At 57.6% G+C, this 17,758-nt stretch overlaps 1 protein-coding gene across 2 annotated transcripts; it reads left to right on the plus strand.

Annotated features, from left to right (window-relative positions):
• The first annotated feature begins 463 nt into the window (after positions 1-463).
• On the plus strand, positions 464-17,654 carry SLC7A10 (solute carrier family 7 member 10). 2 transcript variants are annotated; one of them, XM_023229103.1, is made up of 11 exons: positions 464-761; positions 10,398-10,602; positions 13,296-13,447; positions 13,670-13,795; positions 13,864-14,017; positions 14,770-14,893; positions 14,979-15,082; positions 15,410-15,506; positions 15,692-15,841; positions 16,824-17,001; positions 17,288-17,654. In XM_023229103.1, exons 1-11 carry the CDS (start codon positions 611-613, stop codon positions 17,416-17,418), a joined length of 1,572 nt encoding a protein of 523 aa, XP_023084871.1. In that variant the 5' UTR covers positions 464-610; the 3' UTR covers positions 17,419-17,654. The 2 variants fall into 2 exon arrangements, with proteins under 2 accessions (XP_023084871.1, XP_023084872.1); XM_023229104.1 differs by having other exon boundaries at positions 495-761; positions 17,338-17,473.
• The last annotated feature ends 104 nt before the right edge of the window (positions 17,655-17,758 follow it).

The following is a 17,758-nucleotide window of genomic DNA, read 5'->3' on the forward strand; positions in this document are numbered from 1 at the left end:
TCAGCCCTGCACTTGCTTGGCGATCGCTACTGATCTCTGGGCCTCAACTTCCGCCTGTAGAATGGACTCACCCTGGGAGCTGTCTCCTAAACACACACACACACACACACACACACACACACCGTGCAGGCATGGAGTACTAAAGGGAGCACACACTGGATGCCCACATGCGGCCAGCTGCTATTCTTGCCGTCCCCCTCAGCCTCCCTGAGCGCAGGGATTGTCTTGTCTCGGAGCTCTGCTCCCCCACCCCGCCCTAAGAATGGATGTAACTCAGGCAACTAACTGGTGGGTCCCTTCCTTCGCCCAACTGGGAAGTCCTTCCTAGATCTGCCCCAAGTCCTCTCCTTCCTTCCCAGGCCGGGACTGGGGGAGGGGGCGTTCCCTTTAAGGGAGGCGGGGGAGGGGGCTGCGGGCCGGCCCTCCTTCCGCCCCTCCCGGGCCCCCGCCACCCGGGGGCCCCAGTCCCGGGCCCCGCGCCAGCGCATGCGCCCGCCTGTGGGCGCTGTCCCGACTGCGAGGGCCGTGAGCTCACCGACCGACGAACGGACGGGCGGCCGGCCGGACAGACGGGGCAGCGCAGGGAGCGGGAACGCGGCGGCACAGCGACATGGCCGGCCACACGCAGCAGCCGAGCGAGCGCGGGAACCCCAGCCCTGCGCCCTCGCCCTCCCCGGTCCCAGGCCCCGTCCCCGGCGCCTCGGAGCGAGTGGCGCTCAAGAAGGAGATCGGGCTGCTGAGCGCCTGCACCATCATCATCGGTGAGCGGGACCCAGGTGGGAGGGTGCCGGGCGGAGGCCGAACGAGGGGCGCCCCCTCTCCGGGGGCTCGGACGGGTCTGCCTGGGGCACCTGCGGTCTGGCCTCAGAGAGCGCTATGACTGCTGGGGGGGCAGAGGCTGCTGGCCCAGGGTGCCAAAGCTCCGTGTTCCCACCTCCCTGCCGCCTGCACCTGGGGGAGTTTGGGGTCCGTCCACCGCTGGACTCCCTCCTGACTCGATTTTGCTGCGGGGCTTTTACAAGGCAGTTACCCTCAGTTTCCTCATCTGTGAAATGGCCATGACCGCAGTCCTGCAATTAGCGCAGGAACTTGACCAGTTTAGGGGCTGGTCAGGCTGCGGCAGGCTGAGCTCCCCAAGTTCTGGACTGTGGGTCAGTCTGAGTACCTACTGTGGGCAGGTTCCAGGTGCCACGCAGTGCAGTGACTTATTCTTGGAAAGCAGGAGGGCCTGTGAGTAGAGTGAACAAGCTCACAGCCGGCGCAGTGGGGACGGATGTTCAGAGCATGCAATGACTGCAGGGTTTGGCAGCAGGGCCCAGAAGAGGGGGCGGGTTAGCCAGCAATTGGGGGAAGAAGGCAGCAGTGGGCAGACCCAGCCTGCAGAAGGCCAGCTGCTCCCTGGGCTGGGATCCTGGTGGGCACTGGGCACTGGCCTGGTCTGGAGGCCCTGGACTCCAAAGTCTCCCTCTCAGAATGGGTCCAAAGTCCCCACCTGAGAATGGGTCCATGTCCTCCTGCCCCCACATAGGGGTTTCTGGGTAGGCAGAGAGCTCAGGGGTCATGGGAATGGCAGTGGTATTTTTCCACTCTCTGTCCCGAATCATGGATACTGACTACTCCAGACTTATTTCTTTGTCTACACAGGGTGCCTCTGAGCCCCTCCAGGGAGGGACAGGAGAGATGGTTTGGGGGGATGAGTAACTGGGGCCTCGACTGTTCTCACCTTACTGCCAACCAGTCTTCCCGGTCCCCTGCCAGTGAGAGCCACTTGTGTCTTCATTGTCCTCCCACCCTCAGACCCCTGGAGATGGAGAAAGTTTGGGGGCTTAGTAGGGCAGACCCAGTGTCTTCACCTTGTCCTCTCCCACCCCCACATTAGCGGCTCTTCCCATCCAGAGTTGCCTCTGAACACAGCCCCTGGCCAGGTCACTCCACCATCTCACCGCCTCCCCTTAGAATGCTGCCTCCTGGAACCTGGTCCAGACCTGGCCCTGGGAGCTTCTTGGCCTAGGATGCCCCTGCCTGACAGACGGTCTGCTGGAAGGAAGGGCTGGTTCCAGGGATTTGGCCAGGGTGCTGGTTAGAGCTTTTTCTTGGCCCATACCCCCTCCAGGAACTGTCCTCCAGGGAAGGGGATGCTCACACCATGAGCGGGTCATAGGATTGAGACCATGCCTAGAGGCAGCGACAGCGCCAGGCAGGTGCAGAGAGACACAGCTCTGCCTGGGCTCCTCAGCTAAGCCCAGAATTCTTGATCTGTCTTCCTACTCTGTCCCCTCCCCACATCCCATTCTCCCCAGGCCACAGGGAGGCCGCCTGGCTCCTCTCTTCCCAGAAGGGGGTCCCGGTGGTAGTGGTGGCGGTGGGGGTGGTGGCGGCGGTGGTGGTGGTGGTGGTGGTGATGGTGGAGGTAGTGGTGGTGGGAGTGGAGAAGGCCAACTCCACCATCACCTCCTCCTTTTCCAGGACAGACCCTAAGTTTCCCATGCAGCCCAGGTCTGCCCTGACAGCTCCCCCACCCTTCAGTTCCTTCCTGCTGTGCCAGGTCCACTACCTTGGCCTCCAAACCTTGAAGACTGAGCCAGGGTGAAGGGCCACTTGGCCAACCAATTCAGCTACAGAACCCAAGCCCAGAGCACTCAGTGGTGGTCTTGGGGAGCCTTGGTCTTGGCCTGGCCTGGGGAGCCTTGGAGGGTTACAGCAGGGAGGAGCCTGGACAAAAAACAAGGAGAGATCGACTTCAACCAGAAGGTGATAGGAGGTGGGGACTGGGCAGATGAGGACTGAGCTGGGGTCTGCACTGCCTTCCCCACCGGAAGTCCTAAGGATCTCCCCTCCCCAGCCCAGGTGGGCTCACTCTGCCCCAGGTGGGCTCACTCTCTCTCCTTTCTGCGCCAGGTGGGCTCACTCTCTCTCCACCAATACACTGTGGAGCCCGGTCAGAATCAAAAATGTCTGCAAAGTGTCATATTTTAGCTCTAAAAGTCTTAAAAATTTGACATCCTGCTTCATCTTTCTTTCTTTCCTTCTTTCTCTCTTTCTTTCTTTTCTTTCTTTCTTTCTTTCTTTCTTTCTTTCTTTCTTTCTTTCTTTCTTTCTTTCTCTCTCTCTCTCTCTCTCTTTCTCTCTTTCTTTTTCTTTTTTCTTTTTCTGAGACAGTGTCTGGCTGTGCCCCCAGGCTGGAGTGCAGTGCCGCAATCTCAGCTCATTGCAACCTCCGCCTCCGGGGTTCAAGTAATTCTCCTGCGTCAGCCTCCTGAGTAGCTGGGATTATAGGCACACACCACCGTATCCAGCTAATTTTTTGTATTTTCAGTAGAGACAGAGTTTCACCATGTTGGCCAGGCTGGTCTTGAACTCCTAACCTCAAGTGATCTGCCTGCCTCGGCCTCCCAAAGTGCTGGGATTACAGGTGTGAGCCACCCTGCCCAGCCAACGTCCTGCTTCATAATCTACCTTGGTTTGTTACTATTACTGAACATGTTATTTCCAAAACTTCCACAGCTACCCTCCTAGGAGATCCTATCACTCTCTCCCACATATACCCTCTGCTCCAGCTCAGACTGGGAAGTGAGGCTTTCGAGAATGGGAAGACCTGGAAGAGCAGGCTATGGGCTGGCGTGAGACTCACATCAAGTATGTTTAGGGCAGTGCCCGCTGGCCACCGCAAGCGCAGATGGAAGGGAATTGGCCAGGCTGGAGGAAATAGAACTGGGGCAGGGGCTCTGTAGGACATGGTCACATCCAACATCAGTTCAGAAAAACACCTCTTACTACCTTATGAAAACGTGTTATTCCTTTATCTCATTTGAATCTCATGCCCACCTTGCAGGGTAGGAATTTTAATACTCATTTTACAGAGTGGAAACTAAGGTTGGAAGTGAAATGATACTGCTCCAAGTGGTAGGCTCAGGATTCGGAACCAGATTTGGACTCTATTCCCAATCCAGTGCCCTTTATTATTTTATTTTATTTTATTTATTTGATTTTATATTTTTGAGACAAGGTCTTGCTCCATAGCACAAACTATAGTGCAGTGGCATGATCATAGCTCACTGCAGCCTTGACCTCGCAGGCTCAAGCAATCCTCCCACCTCAGCCTTCCAAGCAGCTGGAACCACAGGCGCCCGCCACCATGTCTGGCTAATTTTTGTATTTTTTGTAGAGACTGGGTTTTGCCGTGTTGCCCAGGCTGATCTCAAATTCCTAGACTCAAGTGATCCTCCCACCTCAACCTCCCAGAGTGTTAGGGTTACAGGCGGGAGCCACCGTGCCCAGTCCCGGTGCCCTTTACACTATTCTGATGCTGGGCAAATTGGGGCTAGAGTCAGAGCCCTTGATGGGGGAGGATTGGGGACTGAGCTGGGAGTTTGTCCAACTAGGCTTCACTGAGCTCCTATCCTACTCCACTACGGGTGGAGAAACAAACAGACGGCCAGGGAAGTCTGCCTCCGCCTCGGTGGCTGGACTCATAGGACCTCTCATACTGACCCAGGAACCTCGGCCAGCTCCCTCGCAGGATCCACAACCCAAGGAACACACCCAGGTCCTCCAAAGTTGGAGTCCCCCCTGGGTCTGCTGACCAGGCCCTTCCTCTGCTCTCTCTTTGACTTAAGAGTCCAGCTCCTGCAGGGGTTTGTGGGCCAGGTGTGTGTTCCGGGACTCAGGAGGTGACGTCATGAACCTCATCTCCTCAGGAACCAATCCCTGCTCACCCAGCCTCAGCCAGAACCCTCCCTGGTCTCCAGGACTGCAGGTGGCTGGGCTTCCCAGGGGGGTGGACCTCTGCAGAACCCCAGCCCCTCTTCACCGGGGCACTGGGAACTGGGTACTGGGAACTGTGCAGGGCTTGCCTGTTCCCCACCACAGTCCCATTTACAGGTAAGGAAACTGTGGCAACCTGCCCTGGGGTCAGATACCCTCAGTGTGCTCCGGGACCCCAAGGGAAGCCCCAACTATAATATCGGGGGCCTGCCAGTCCTGGGCACATTCATGCATCTATTCAACCACTACATACTGAAGGGTGTCAGGCACTGGCTTATGTGCCAGAGACACCATGGGGGTCAAGACAGACAAAATCCATCTTCCGGAGCTGACATCCTGGTGTGGGAGTCACACAAACAAGATGAACAAGCTGAATGTGTGTCTTGTTAAGTGCTAAGACCAGACAGTCAAGCCAGGAAGGAGGATGGAGAGAGCCAGGGTGTGGGATTTCAGGTTGGAAATGAGCTGAGATCTGGGGTGGGGTTCAGTGTGAACAGGGCATTGCAAGCTATGTTAAGGGCATTGCCTTTTGTTCTCTGTGAGGCAGGAGCTCTGGGCTTTGAGCAGAGGGGTGATGGAATGGGGCTAAACAGGACTCACTATGGAGAAGAGGCAGTGGGGGAATAAGTGGGAGGAGGAGGAAGGCCATTCAGAAAGCTACCTGGGTCTCCCCCGGCAAGAGACCACAGTGGCTCAGGGCCGGGCGGTGGCCATGGTGGTGTCAGAGGAGGTTCCATTCTGGATGAGTTTGGAAGATGACAGCCAAAGGATTTGTGATGGAATGGATGTCCTGGGAGAGAAGCAGAGGAATCATGGGTGACTCAAGGTTGTAGTCCAAGCAATTGGGAGGATGTTTTGCCATTTATTGATCAGGGAAGACTGAGAGGAGCACTTTGGGGACAAGGAGGTGAAAGTCGGGAATTCCATTTTGAACATGGAAAGTCTATGATGTCCACTGCTGAGTGGTTTGTTGCACATACAGATTTCATTTAGCAGAGCGGTCTATGCTAGGGATATAAATCTAGGAGTTGCCAGCAGAAGTCAAGGTAATAGATGAGGTCTGTCTATCTATCTATCTATCTATCTATCTATCTATCTATCTATCTATCAAGAAAGCATAGAAAGAAAAAAGAAGAAGCCCTAGGACTGAGCCCTGGGCACCCAGTGTCTAGAAGTCAAGCAAGATAAGGGATTCTGAAAAGGAGAAGCCGGTAAGGCTAGGGGGAGGCCAGGAGGCCGAGTGAGGAGGAAGGAATCCACTTGCCACATGTTGCTGATGAGTCAATAACGTGGCCTAGGGCTTGACTGTTGCATTTGGCAACGTGGAACTCACTGGTGACAGTGAGAAGCCTCAGCCAGGAGACAGGGTCCCGGGCGAGGTTTGCTTGGCTGGACTGGCTGGGCTGAACGAGCCGGAGAGGGCTGCACACTTCCGCTCATCTCCTGTCTCCAAAGGAAAGTGGGTTAGGCTGGAGGCGGGTGCTGGCCAAGTGGCAGTTCCAGGCACATCCTGGATGTCCCCACTCACCTCCTTGGGGTGCTGCCCAGACCTCAGAGGTCACAGTCGTCATCCCGGAAAGGTACCTGACACAGGCCTGCTGTGAGGACGTGAGGACACCCGTGCGCTTGGCGGGGTAGGCTTCACCCAGGCCACAGCTGGTCACCCCGCAGTGTTGGGGTCCCAGGTGACTCAGGTCTCAGAGGAAAGATGGGGCTGCCTAGGGGTCTCCAAGGCAGATGGCAGTGCGCAGTGAGATCCAAAAGCACTTTGCATGGCCTCTGATGTGCCAGATGGGATCAAGAGAATGCCTGCATCAAATAAAAGAATCCCTTTCCAGCCGTCATCCAAGTACCACGGTTGTGGGGCGACGTCGATTGCAGGGGCCAAGGTGGCTGGTCAGGGAGAGCTTCCTGGAGGTGCTGTTGCTTCAGGGAGACCAGTGAGCTGGGGAGAGGCCTACCACAGTGGGGGACAGGGCCCCTGAGCAGACTGTTTCCTTGGCCCAGCACAGACATGCAGGGTGCATCCTCCCTGCTGAAGTCAGGGTTGGACTAGCCCTCTGCTGCCCCCTAGCCCAGTGGCCCCACCTGGCAAATGGGGAAACGGGCTCAGAAGGGCAGTACTAGCCTGAGTGACACTGTCGGGTCCGGAATGTGCTTCAAGGCATGAGGACTGGTGCCAGTGTCCTGGCCCGACAGGCCCTCCCTGCCCCCTCCCCAAATCAGACTGCACATTCCCCACACACACCACGGGAGGTGGCTCGCTCTGCAACTTGACCTCCACGGGCCGCCCCTGTGACCTCCGTGGTCTGCCGCTGCCTCCAGAAATAGGTCAGCGCGCACCACAGTGGCCACGGGGAACAATGGCCCTTTCTTCGTTCCTCCAAGAAGCCAAGTGAGCCCCATCAGGCCAAACATCTTAATGTGATAAAAGCTACCCAGCGAAGGCTCAAGGAAGAGGGGCGGGTGGTGGAGACTCCGGGAAGGACGACTTGGGGGACACTCACTTCCTCGCCTACCTGCCCGGAGCTCTGGCCCCTCCCTGGAGGACCTGCAGGGACCACTGAGCTGTCATCCCACTGGGTGGACAGGAATGTAGAGGCCTCAGAACCTACGTGTCTCTGGTCAGACACCCAACAGGGGCTCAGTGGTATCTCCAGGCCCATCCCGCACCCCCTCATCCTGTTCCACTCTGAGTTCCTGCCCCTTTAAACCAGGTTCCCCCAAGGGCTGGGCCTCTTCATTGCTGCTTCCGGAATCAGGTAGATCTGCTTGGCTGAAATACGGAGTCTGGGAAGGGAGACCCTCCCGCACCACTGGGAGGAACCCCGGCAGCCCCCTTCCAGCTCCACTGATCTGGCCGGGCATGGTGGCTCAAGCCTGTAATCCCAGAACTTTGGGAGGCCAAGGTGGGTGGATCACTTGAGGTCAGGAGTTCAAGACCAGCCCGGTCAACATGGCAAAACCCCATCTCTACTAAAAAAAAAAGAAAGAAATCCACCAGTCCCTCCCACACCCTTCCTATAATCATTGGAGTGTTGGAGGCCCCCATCCCTGTCCACAGCCCCTCCCTCCTCCATGCCCAAGCCCACAGCCCCGGTTGCTCCATGCGGTGCCCCACCCACCCTTCACGGTGCCGGGAGCAGCCAGTGTGGGGGGTGCATGATGCGATTTTCTGCCACCTTCAAACATGCTCCTGGGGGAGATGCTGCGAGTGGTCTAGGCCCAGAGGGAGAAACCCCTGAGGACCTCAGAGACACTGGCTAACGCCTGTGGTCCTTTGAGTCACAAGGGAGGAAGTCCTGAACTGTGGCCTGAGGCCACGTGTTCAAAACAATAGTGGCCTCCCCACCCCTGGCGAGCCCAGTATCCGAGTCTTCAGCCACTGGGCACAAGGCTAGTGATACTGCCCTGGAAGATCGGGTGCCAGATATGGCTTCCCCCGGAGCTCCACCCAGGAGGCCCCGCCAAGCAGAAGCATGGTGGGCTCTCTGCAGGGTGGGTGGCTCAGGGCCTGGGATGCTCCCAGCGTGAACATGCTCAGCTCCTTCCAAGGCCACCCAGCCCCCGCTGGCTTCCAACCTCCCTGGCTTTCGGCAAATCCCACTCCGCCAGGTCCTGAGAACAGAGGCCCTGCTGCCGGATGGAGGGAACTCAAAGGCTCTTTAGAAACCTTACAGCCCACCCAGGCCCAGACCCCTCTGCCAGATGAGGGAGGCACTTCTCTCCCCTGAGAAGTAGACTAAGGGTACAGCTTACCTCTGGGGGTTGAGGCACAGGAATTAGTTCATCCTTATCTGGATGTATTTAGGGCTCCTGGGATGTGACCGGAAAACCGAGTGGGGCGTTGTAGCTGTCCAGACTGGAAATCTGTGTCAGCCAGGGCGGGGGGCGGGCGGTGGGGGAGCACCGTGGACAAGGAGTGAATACAAATTGGCGGCTACAACCGTGTCCTTATCCAGCCCCCTGTGGGCCCGGCAGGTGGAGGAGGCAGGCTCTGCTCTGAAGGAGATGGACCCGTCCTCTCAGGACCTGGTCTGGTGTGGCTACCGCAGAGGCCGAGCCGCAGGTCCTACCAGGGCTGTTTGTTCATAGGGCCCAAGGTGCTGGGTTTATTTCTTCTTGGACAGGCCCTAGTGCAGATCTCCAGTGAGGTTACCTGATTCATGTGCACAGATGGTGAGATCCATATAACCCAGAACATTGTCCCTCTTTGTGGAGCTCAGGGCTCAGCAGGCACTCCGAGTCTTGCTCATCCTGGGAACCCGTTCTACAGACCACAGCTGGCCCCTCTGAACGTTTCTCATCATGTCAGAAAGCAGAGGGGCCAGGCACGGTGGCTCTCGCCTGTAATCCCTGCACTCTGGGAGGCCGAAGTGGGTAGTCGATTGAGCCCAGGAGTTCGAGACCAGCGTCGGCAACATAGCAGAACCCCTCAACTCTACAGTTTTTTTTTAATTAGCCGGGTGTGTTGGCACTCACCTGTAATTCTAGCACTTTGGGAAATCAAGCAGGGAGGGCCACTCGAGCCCAGGAGTTGGAGACCAGCCTGGGCAATATAATGAGATCCTGTCTCTACAAAAAGTGAAAAAAAAAAGTCTGGGTGTGGTAATACACCTGGAGTCCCAGCTACTAGGGAGACTGAGGTGGGAGACTCTCTTGAGCCCAGGAGTCCCAGGCTGCAGTGAGCTATGATCGCACCACTGCACCCAGCCAGGGTGGCAGAGCGAGACCCTGTCTGAATGAAAGAAAGAAGGCCGGGCACAGTGGTTCACGCCTGTAATCCCAGCACTTTGGGAGGCCGAGGCGGGTGGATCACTTGAGGTCAGGAGTTTGAGACCAGCCTGATCAACATAGTGAAAGCCCATCTCTGCTAAAAAAAATACAAAAAATATTAGCCAGGCGTGGTGGCTCACGCCTGTAATCCTACTACTTGGGAGAGGCTGAGGCAGCAGAATTGCTTGAATCCAGGAAGTGAAGGGAAGAAAAGGAAAGAAAGGAGAGAGGAGAGGAGAGGAAACTGAAGTAGGAAGAGAAGCCCAAACCTGATATGGTCAAAGAGGGCTTCATGGAGGAGATGCTACTTCCTGAGCCACTCCATGAGTTTGGACTTTGGCCGGTGGGAAAGCGGCAGGAGAGTGGTTGAAGTCCTATGTTAGGGGCCAGCTCTGGCCAGCGGGCTGGAGGCAGGACAAGTGGCTGCAGGCTGATACGCCTGGGGCTCTGAGTAGACATGAGGGTTGAGCATGGGCCTTGTGGGGTGCCTGAAGAGCCACCGTCTGCCATCACTCAGGTAGTTCAGCCTCCTCACTTTGCTGGCCCCGCCTCACAGGGGCAATGGAGGGCTGAGGAAGTCAGACAGGGACCGTCTCTGGCAGAGGGGCCTGGCCAGCTGGATGAGGTGCCATTTCCCATGTCAGGGACTGAGGAAGGGGCAGATAATAAGCCCAGAATGGCACTTGCTGGGCTTGGGGGCCAGTGGCATTCTATACCTCCAGCCCACTTCCTGCCTCCTCCTCCTCCAGGAAGCACCCTGGGCTCTCTTCCTCCTGGCAGCAGGCAGATCCCCACACAGAAGGCCAGGCTGTGAAAGGGACCCCAGGCCTGATGCCTCCCCATCTCTCCCCCAACAGGGAACATCATCGGCTCGGGCATCTTCATCTCGCCCAAGGGGGTCCTGGAGCACTCGGGCTCCGTAGGTCTGGCCCTGTTCGTCTGGGTCCTGGGTGGGGGCGTGACAGCTCTGGGCTCCCTCTGCTATGCAGAGCTGGGAGTCACCATCCCTAAGTCCGGCGGGGACTACGCCTACGTCACAGAGATCTTCGGGGGCCTGGCTGGGTGAGTGTGGGGCACCAGCGGGTAGGGGCACACCCTCTCAGAAACGGGATGGCCAAATGAGCCCTGGTGTTCGTTTCCACTCCTGCTTCCGGCTTCCTAGGGAGGTTGTGGGGGTGGATGGAGAGAAGGTGTGGGGGTGCTGCACAGCCTTCTGAGGCCAGGGCAGGTGGAACTGAGGCCCACCCCACCCTACTGATGTGTGTTGGGCATTCCTATAGGCCTCTGGGCATCTCTGGATCTCCTTTTAAATAGGGGTCCCTCTGAACCCCACCCCCTGCCTTGTACTCAAGGAGCGGGGATGCTTACTGTCTGAAACCCCTAGTTAATATGAGTGCCCAGGCGAGGAGGGGCCTCAATTTGGTAAACCCATATGTTGCATGAGGAGCAAGGAGGGAAGTGTGATATTCTTATCATATACCCTGCATGAGGTGCCCCCTTTTTTTTTTGAGACAGAGTCTTGCTCTGTTGTCCAGGCTGGAGTGCAGTGGCCTGATCTCAGCTCACTGCAACCTCTGCCTTCCGAGTTCAAGTGATTCTCCTGCCTCAGCCTCCCGAGTAGCTGGGATTATAGGCGCCCGCCACCGTGCCTGGCTAATTTTTTTGTGTTTTTAGTAGAGACAGGGTTTCACCATGTTGGCCAGGCTAGTCTTGAACTCCTGACCTCAGGTGATCCACCCACCTCAGCCTCCCAAGTGCAAGGATTACAACAGTGAGCTGCCGCACCCGGCCAGAGGTCTCCTTTCCATAGCACCCTGCTATCCTTCCTTCATTCACCAGGGAACATTTGCTGAGCACCTACTGTGAGCCTGGGGGTGGAGAGGCAGTGATAGAAAGGCCTGTCACTGTACTCAAGCTGCTCACAGAACAGAGAGGAAGCAGCCCCTTAAATGGGATTAAGGCCTGGAGGAGCCTTGCTTTGAGAGTGTGTACAAGAGGCAGCAGCCATACAGCAAAGAGAATGGTGTGCGCCACCTAGGGAGAACTCCCAGGAAAGCAATGCTTGCCCTGAGGCTGGGAGGAAGAGGATTTTCCCGCCTGGCCTAGCTGACCAGTGAGGAAAGCATCCCAGGACGGGAGAAATGTGAACAGAGGGTGGGGTGGTCCAGACGAGCGCAGGGAGTCTGCTGTAGCTAGAGGTGAGGTCAGGTTGGGTTTACGGCACTCACCGGGGCTTGGAGAGCATCGGGGGATTGAAGCTGTTGTATTTGTTCGGCTGCGTTGTGGCAAGAGCCGCAGAGGTACAGGCAGATTCTAAAATCATTTAGGAGCCTGATTCGAGAGGACCGGGCAGTCAGCTTGGGAGAGGTGGGTGCAGCCGGAGTGGCACCCACTTCCCTACTGAGAGTCTCCTGGATGGTCTGGAGCTCAGAGGAAAAGTCTGGGCTGAAATTTACAAAGTTTGGTTCTGAGGGATATGAGCCAGGGGTCCTTAACTGGGCAGCCTTGCATGGGGGGACCTGCCAGGGCTTGCATGCCACTCTGGGTGCATCTCTGGCACTCTCCTCTGGGGAGAGGGTCCTCAAAGGGGCTGGGACCCAAGGAAGCAGAATAATCGTGCTTCAGGCCTGGAGAGGACATTCGGGAGAGAGAAGAGGGCCAGGACCTCATCCCCAGGCACGGAACATGCAGGAGTGGGCAGAGGGGATGCCTGGCAGGGGAGGAGGGCCATGGAGCTAGGATGTCCCAGAAGCCAAGCGGGGATGGTTGTGCAGAGCAAGGGGCAGGTGATCCAGAGATGGCTGATGTCCCCGATGAAGCAGTCCTCTCCCTGGAGGGCTGGCCAGGGGCTAGGACCACCCCCAAGGGCAGACCTGCCCCTGAGTACAGGAGAGCCCCTGAGAACATGTCAGACTCACAGCCTGGGTGCCCTGCGGAGGCAAGATTTAGGTAGAAGGGGCATCCATCACTCTCCATCCCCAGCCAGGGCTCTTGGTGAGGTCTAGTCTCTGCACCCCATAGGTTTCCCTCAGGGGGACACAGCTCGGAGTCACCCATCTTCAGCCACAGTACTCTGTGAGAGCCAGGGCTGAAGCTGAGCGGTCTGGGGACAGAGACCCTGGCTCAGGAAACAGCCTGCGTCCAATGGGGAGCCTGGTTGTCATTAGAAAAGTGTTTGGTGGCTGGGTGCAGTGGCTCATGCCTGTAATCCCAGCACTTTGGGAGGCCGAGGCAGGTGGCTGACGAGGTCAGGAGATCGAGACCATCCTGGCTAACGTGGTGAAACCCCGCCTCTACTAAAAATATAAAATATTAGCTGGGCATGGTGGCAGGCGCCTGTGGTCCCACTGAGGCTGAGGCAGGAGAATGACGTGAACCCGGGAGGCGGAGGTTGCAATGAGCCGAGATCATGCCACTGCACTCCAGCCTGGGCAACAGAGCGAGACTCCGTCTCAAAAAAAAAAAAAGAAAAGAAAAGCGAACGTTTGGTGCCCATGTTGTTCCCAGTGCCTGCCCCACAGCAACCCTGTCAATGTTTAAGTATGTGTAATACCTTCTCTGTTAAAACAGTCTATCAATGCAGCCACAAGACCTCAACAAGGTCAACCCTGCCTTCCTGGACTGGTGCCAGCCTCTGGCAGCCTCGCCAGCCCCCGGGTGCCGGGCCCAGGGCAGCCCTGCTGCACACATCAGGGCTGGGTTGGCTGGGAAGGGCTCTGGGCCGCCTGAGCCACTCCCGCCCCCGCTCCTTCCAGCTTTCTGCTGCTCTGGAGCGCCTTCCTCATCATGTACCCCACCAGCCTGGCGGTCATCTCCATGACTTTCTCCAACTACGTGCTGCAGCCCGTGTTCCCCAACTGCATCCCCCCTGCCACAGCCTCCCGGGTGCTGTCCATGGCCTGCCTGAGTAAGCGTCCCCCTTGGGCCGCTGTCCCCAGATCAGCCGCCTGCCTGGCCCCACCCTGTCCTGAGCGGGAGGACAGAGGGGTGAGATTTCCCTTTGGATCTGGGGTTCTTGCATTCCAGCTGCTGGAGGGGATGCCACTCTCAGGCCACCTGGGCTGGACTTGGCCATGGTCCAGTGTAAAAGGTCCTGGCCTCAGCGCCCACCCCCCACTTCCCTCTGCAGTGCTCCTGACGTGGGTGAACAGCTCCAGCGTGCGCTGGGCCACACGCATCCAGGACATGTTCACAGGCGGGAAGCTGCTGGCCTTGTCGCTCATCATCGGCATGGGCCTTCTCCAGATCTTCCAAGGTAGGGCCGCGTGGGGGTGAGGGCCGGGCTGGGGAGATAGTGCTGACCCCCGACTTCTGGGCCTCCAGGACACTTCGAGGAGCTGAGGCCCAGCAATGCCTTTGCTTTCTGGATGACGCCCTCCGTGGGACACCTGGCCCTGGCCTTCCTCCAAGGCTCCTTCGCCTTCAGTGGCTGGAACTTCCTCAACTATGTCACTGAGGAGATGGTTGATGCCCGAAAGTGAGTGGGGCCCCCAAACAGGCCCTGGGAAGCAGCCAGGCCCTCTGGTGGGAGAGGCAGTCTCTCCGCTCAGCCCCACTGCCACCCGAGGCTCAGGCTGGTCCTCGGTGGCCCACGCCTGTTGCCCTGCAAAAATGGCCCTGGAAAGATAGCCGGGGGGCTTGCATTCTAGCCTGGCCCTGTTTTCTCTGGCTATGGACACATCACAGCCCCTTGCAGGGCCTCAGAAAGGCTGAATATCATCATCCTGCTGTAAATAGATCCAGAGATTTGCATTTGGCCTAAAATTATGCATATGCACACAATATGGTCCCTACGAATGAAGCCAATGACTGTGTCTGATGCTCAGCCAGGGATCTCGACAGTGAACCTTTGCAGCTGAGCAAGCTGGGACTGGAGAGTTCCAGGAAGACTCTGGGTCTATGGAGTGGGCCCTGGGGCCATTTCGGGGAATTTTCCAGGCTGATTTTGGCTGTATGCAATTTTGTCTTTCTGCACAGACATCAGACCGTGTCCTCAGGATGTGATGGGGCCCCTTCCCCATCTCCCATCCTACCAGCCTGTGTCCAGGTGGGGATGGGCAGGGCAGACATAGGGTCCCCTTGTCTCATGCAGCAATGCTGCCCCCTTTCCTGTCCCAACACCCCCAGCAGACACAAGAGGTGGAGACTCTGAGCCGCTCCTGTGGCTGGGTCTCCGGGGTCCTGCACCCTCAGGAGGTGACGCTGACACACTCCACTGCCTGTCCCCAGGAACCTCCCTCGCGCCATCTTCATCTCCATCCCACTGGTGACCTTTGTGTACACCTTCACCAACATCGCCTACTTCACAGCCATGTCCCCCCAGGAGCTGCTCTCCTCCAATGCGGTGGCTGTGGTGAGTGGGCCCTTGCTCGGTCCCTGGCTCCTGCCCAGGCCCCTGCCCCGGCCTCACACACAGCCTCTCTCCTGTGCCCACCCAGACCTTCGGGGAGAAGCTACTGGGCTACTTTTCTTGGGCCATGCCCGTCTCCGTGGCTCTGTCAACCTTCGGAGGGATCAATGGCTACTTGTTTACCTACTCCAGGTGACTGCACTGGGGAGACGTGGGCATGGGGAGGGAAGGTTGGGGTATAGGTGTGCACAAGTCATGCGGGGGGGCCAGAGGAAGGGAAACCTGTCAGGGGGAGGGGTCCGCCTGAAGCTGGGGTGATGATCCCACCGGTAACAAGTATCTGATCACAACTGGGAGGCAAAGAAAGCAAGAGGGAGGCAGGTTGAACAAGGTGAAGAACTGCCCAGTGGGGCTGCTGGGCCCGGAGCAGGAGGTCAGAGGCGACAGCTTAAGAGGGACATCAGGTCCAGAGCTGAGACCCAGGAAGTGGCCGGTGCTCATCTCTGTCCCCAACACTAGGCTATGCTTCTCTGGAGCCCGAGAGGGGCACCTGCCCAGCCTGCTGGCCATGATCCACGTCAGACACTGCACCCCCATCCCCGCCCTCCTCGTCTGTGTAAGCTGGGGGACCTGGGCTAGGCAGGGTGTGAAGGCAGGGCTACCCAGCAATGCAGGACCTTCCGGGTAATGGCAGGGGTGAGCCATTCCGGGGTGGGGGTGTGGGGTGGGGCCAGGGCTCATCCTGCAGGGGCGACAGGAGGCAGGCTAGGGGCCGGCCGTCAGCCCCAGGTCCTCTCCCAGTGCGGGGCCACAGCCATCATCATGCTCGTGGGCGACACGTACACGCTCATCAACTATGTGTCCTTCATCAACTACCTCTGCTACGGCGTCACCATCCTGGGCCTGCTGCTGCTGCGCTGGAGGCGGCCTGCGCTCCACAGGCCCATCAAGGTGAGGCCCTGGGACGGCTGGCCCCCATGCTGGGTGCTGCTAGAGCCACCCCTGTATCCACAGTGGGCACCAGGGGCAGGTGGGATGGGAGGTGCCAGCTTTTGTGGAGTGTTGGGCCCTGCTCAGGGCTCTCTGTGCACTGAGGCATCCACTCCTCATAGCAGCCCCATGAGGACAGAACTGTGAATGCTCCCAGTGTACAGATGGGGAAAATGAGGCTCAGGACTGGGTGCAGGGGCTCATGCCTATCCCAGCACTTTGGGAGGCCGAGGTGGGAGGATTGCTGGAGCCCAGGGGTTTCAGACCAGCCTGGGCAACATAGCGAGACTTCCTCTCTGCAAAAAATTAAAAATAAAAGGATTAGCCTGGTGTGGTGGTGCGCACCTGTGGTCCCAGCTACTTGGGAGGCTGAAGCGGGAGGATTGCTTGAGCCCGGGAGGTCGAGGCTGCAGTGAGCGGTACTAGGGCCACTGCACTCCAACCTGGGTGACAGAGGGAGACCCTGTCTCTAAAAAAAAAAAAAAATTAAAGAAAATGAGACGGGAACTGTTCAAGGTCACAAAGGCTGCCAGGATTCCATGGGCCCACAGAAAAACAGAAGACCATAGCCTGAGCTAAAAGCAAAGCCCCTCAATGTGTGTATAAATCCTTATGTGGAGAAGTGCTCGGTGCCTGAAATGTGAAACACCAAAAAATCACTGACTCCGGCCAAGTGCAAACGTTAAGTCCACACACAACTGCTGTGTGGAACTCGGTGCCGCTGAGACTTTGAAAAATCCTCAGCAAAACTGGCCAACAGCCTGATGCATGAATTGGCCTCAAACACACTGGGCTGTCGCCAAGAGGAGGGGTAGGTGGGTGCAATTGCCATTCAGGCCTCAGATCCCAGGGAAGGGAGGAAAACTCCCCAGACCCTCAGGGGTCAGGGGTACAGACAGCTGGGGGTCCTGCACCATCGGTGTTTCTGCTACCCCTTCCCCAGGTGAACCTTCTCATCCCCGTGGCATACTTGGTCTTCTGGGCCTTCCTGCTGGTCTTCAGCTTCATCTCAGAGCCTATGGTCTGTGGGGTCGGCGTCATCATCATTCTTACGGGGGTGCCCATTTTCTTTCTGGGAGTGTTCTGGAGAAGCAAACCAAAGTGTGTGCACAGACTCACAGGTGAGCCGGGCAGCCGCAGGTCACCGGGCTCAGAGGGCCGGGGCCTGGAAACGGGACCTCCTTCTTAGAGGTTCACCCCAGAGCAGGGTGTCCTAGCAGCTGAGGTGGGAACACAGGGCCCAGCCACCGCCACATGCCTCTTCCCAAGATGTACCCAAAGTTTCCAGAACCATGTGTACCAACGGAGCAGCTCCCTGAAGACCCCTGCCCAAGGGAAGGTGTCTGGAGCTGGGGGTCACCCCTATCCCGAGAGGTCAGGCCCCAAGGTCCATCTGTCTGTCCTCAGAGTCCATGACACGCTGGGGCCAGGAGCTGTGTTTCGTGGTCTATCCCCAGGATGCCCCTGAAGAGGAGGAGAATAGCCCCTGCCCACCCTCCCTGCTGGCTGCCACAGACAAGCCCTTGAAGCCACAATGAGATGTTTGTAGAGACTGAAGCAGCTGTTTCTGTTTACATGTTGTTTATTGAGGAGGCGTTTTGGCAAAAAAGTTTTTGTTTTTGTTTTTGTTTTTCTGGAAAAAAAAAAAAAAAAAGATACGACTCTTAGAAGCCTGTTTTAAGGAAACCCTGAAATGTGGACTGGGTTTCCTGTCTTAGCGCTGCCCTGCTAGCTTTTCCAGAAAAAGCCGATAAATAAACAGGGCTGGCTGTTCGCTCGTGCTATGGGGAGTCCATGATGGGCACAGATGGGAGTGGTTGGGGCGTACCTCGGTGGGTGCACGCATGTTGCTGGCCGGGAAGACGCTGTGACAGGCCC

The sequence above is a fragment of the Piliocolobus tephrosceles genome, chromosome 21 (genome assembly GCF_002776525.5).
Source record: "Piliocolobus tephrosceles isolate RC106 chromosome 21, ASM277652v3, whole genome shotgun sequence".
Lineage (NCBI taxonomy): Eukaryota > Metazoa > Chordata > Mammalia > Primates > Cercopithecidae > Piliocolobus > Piliocolobus tephrosceles.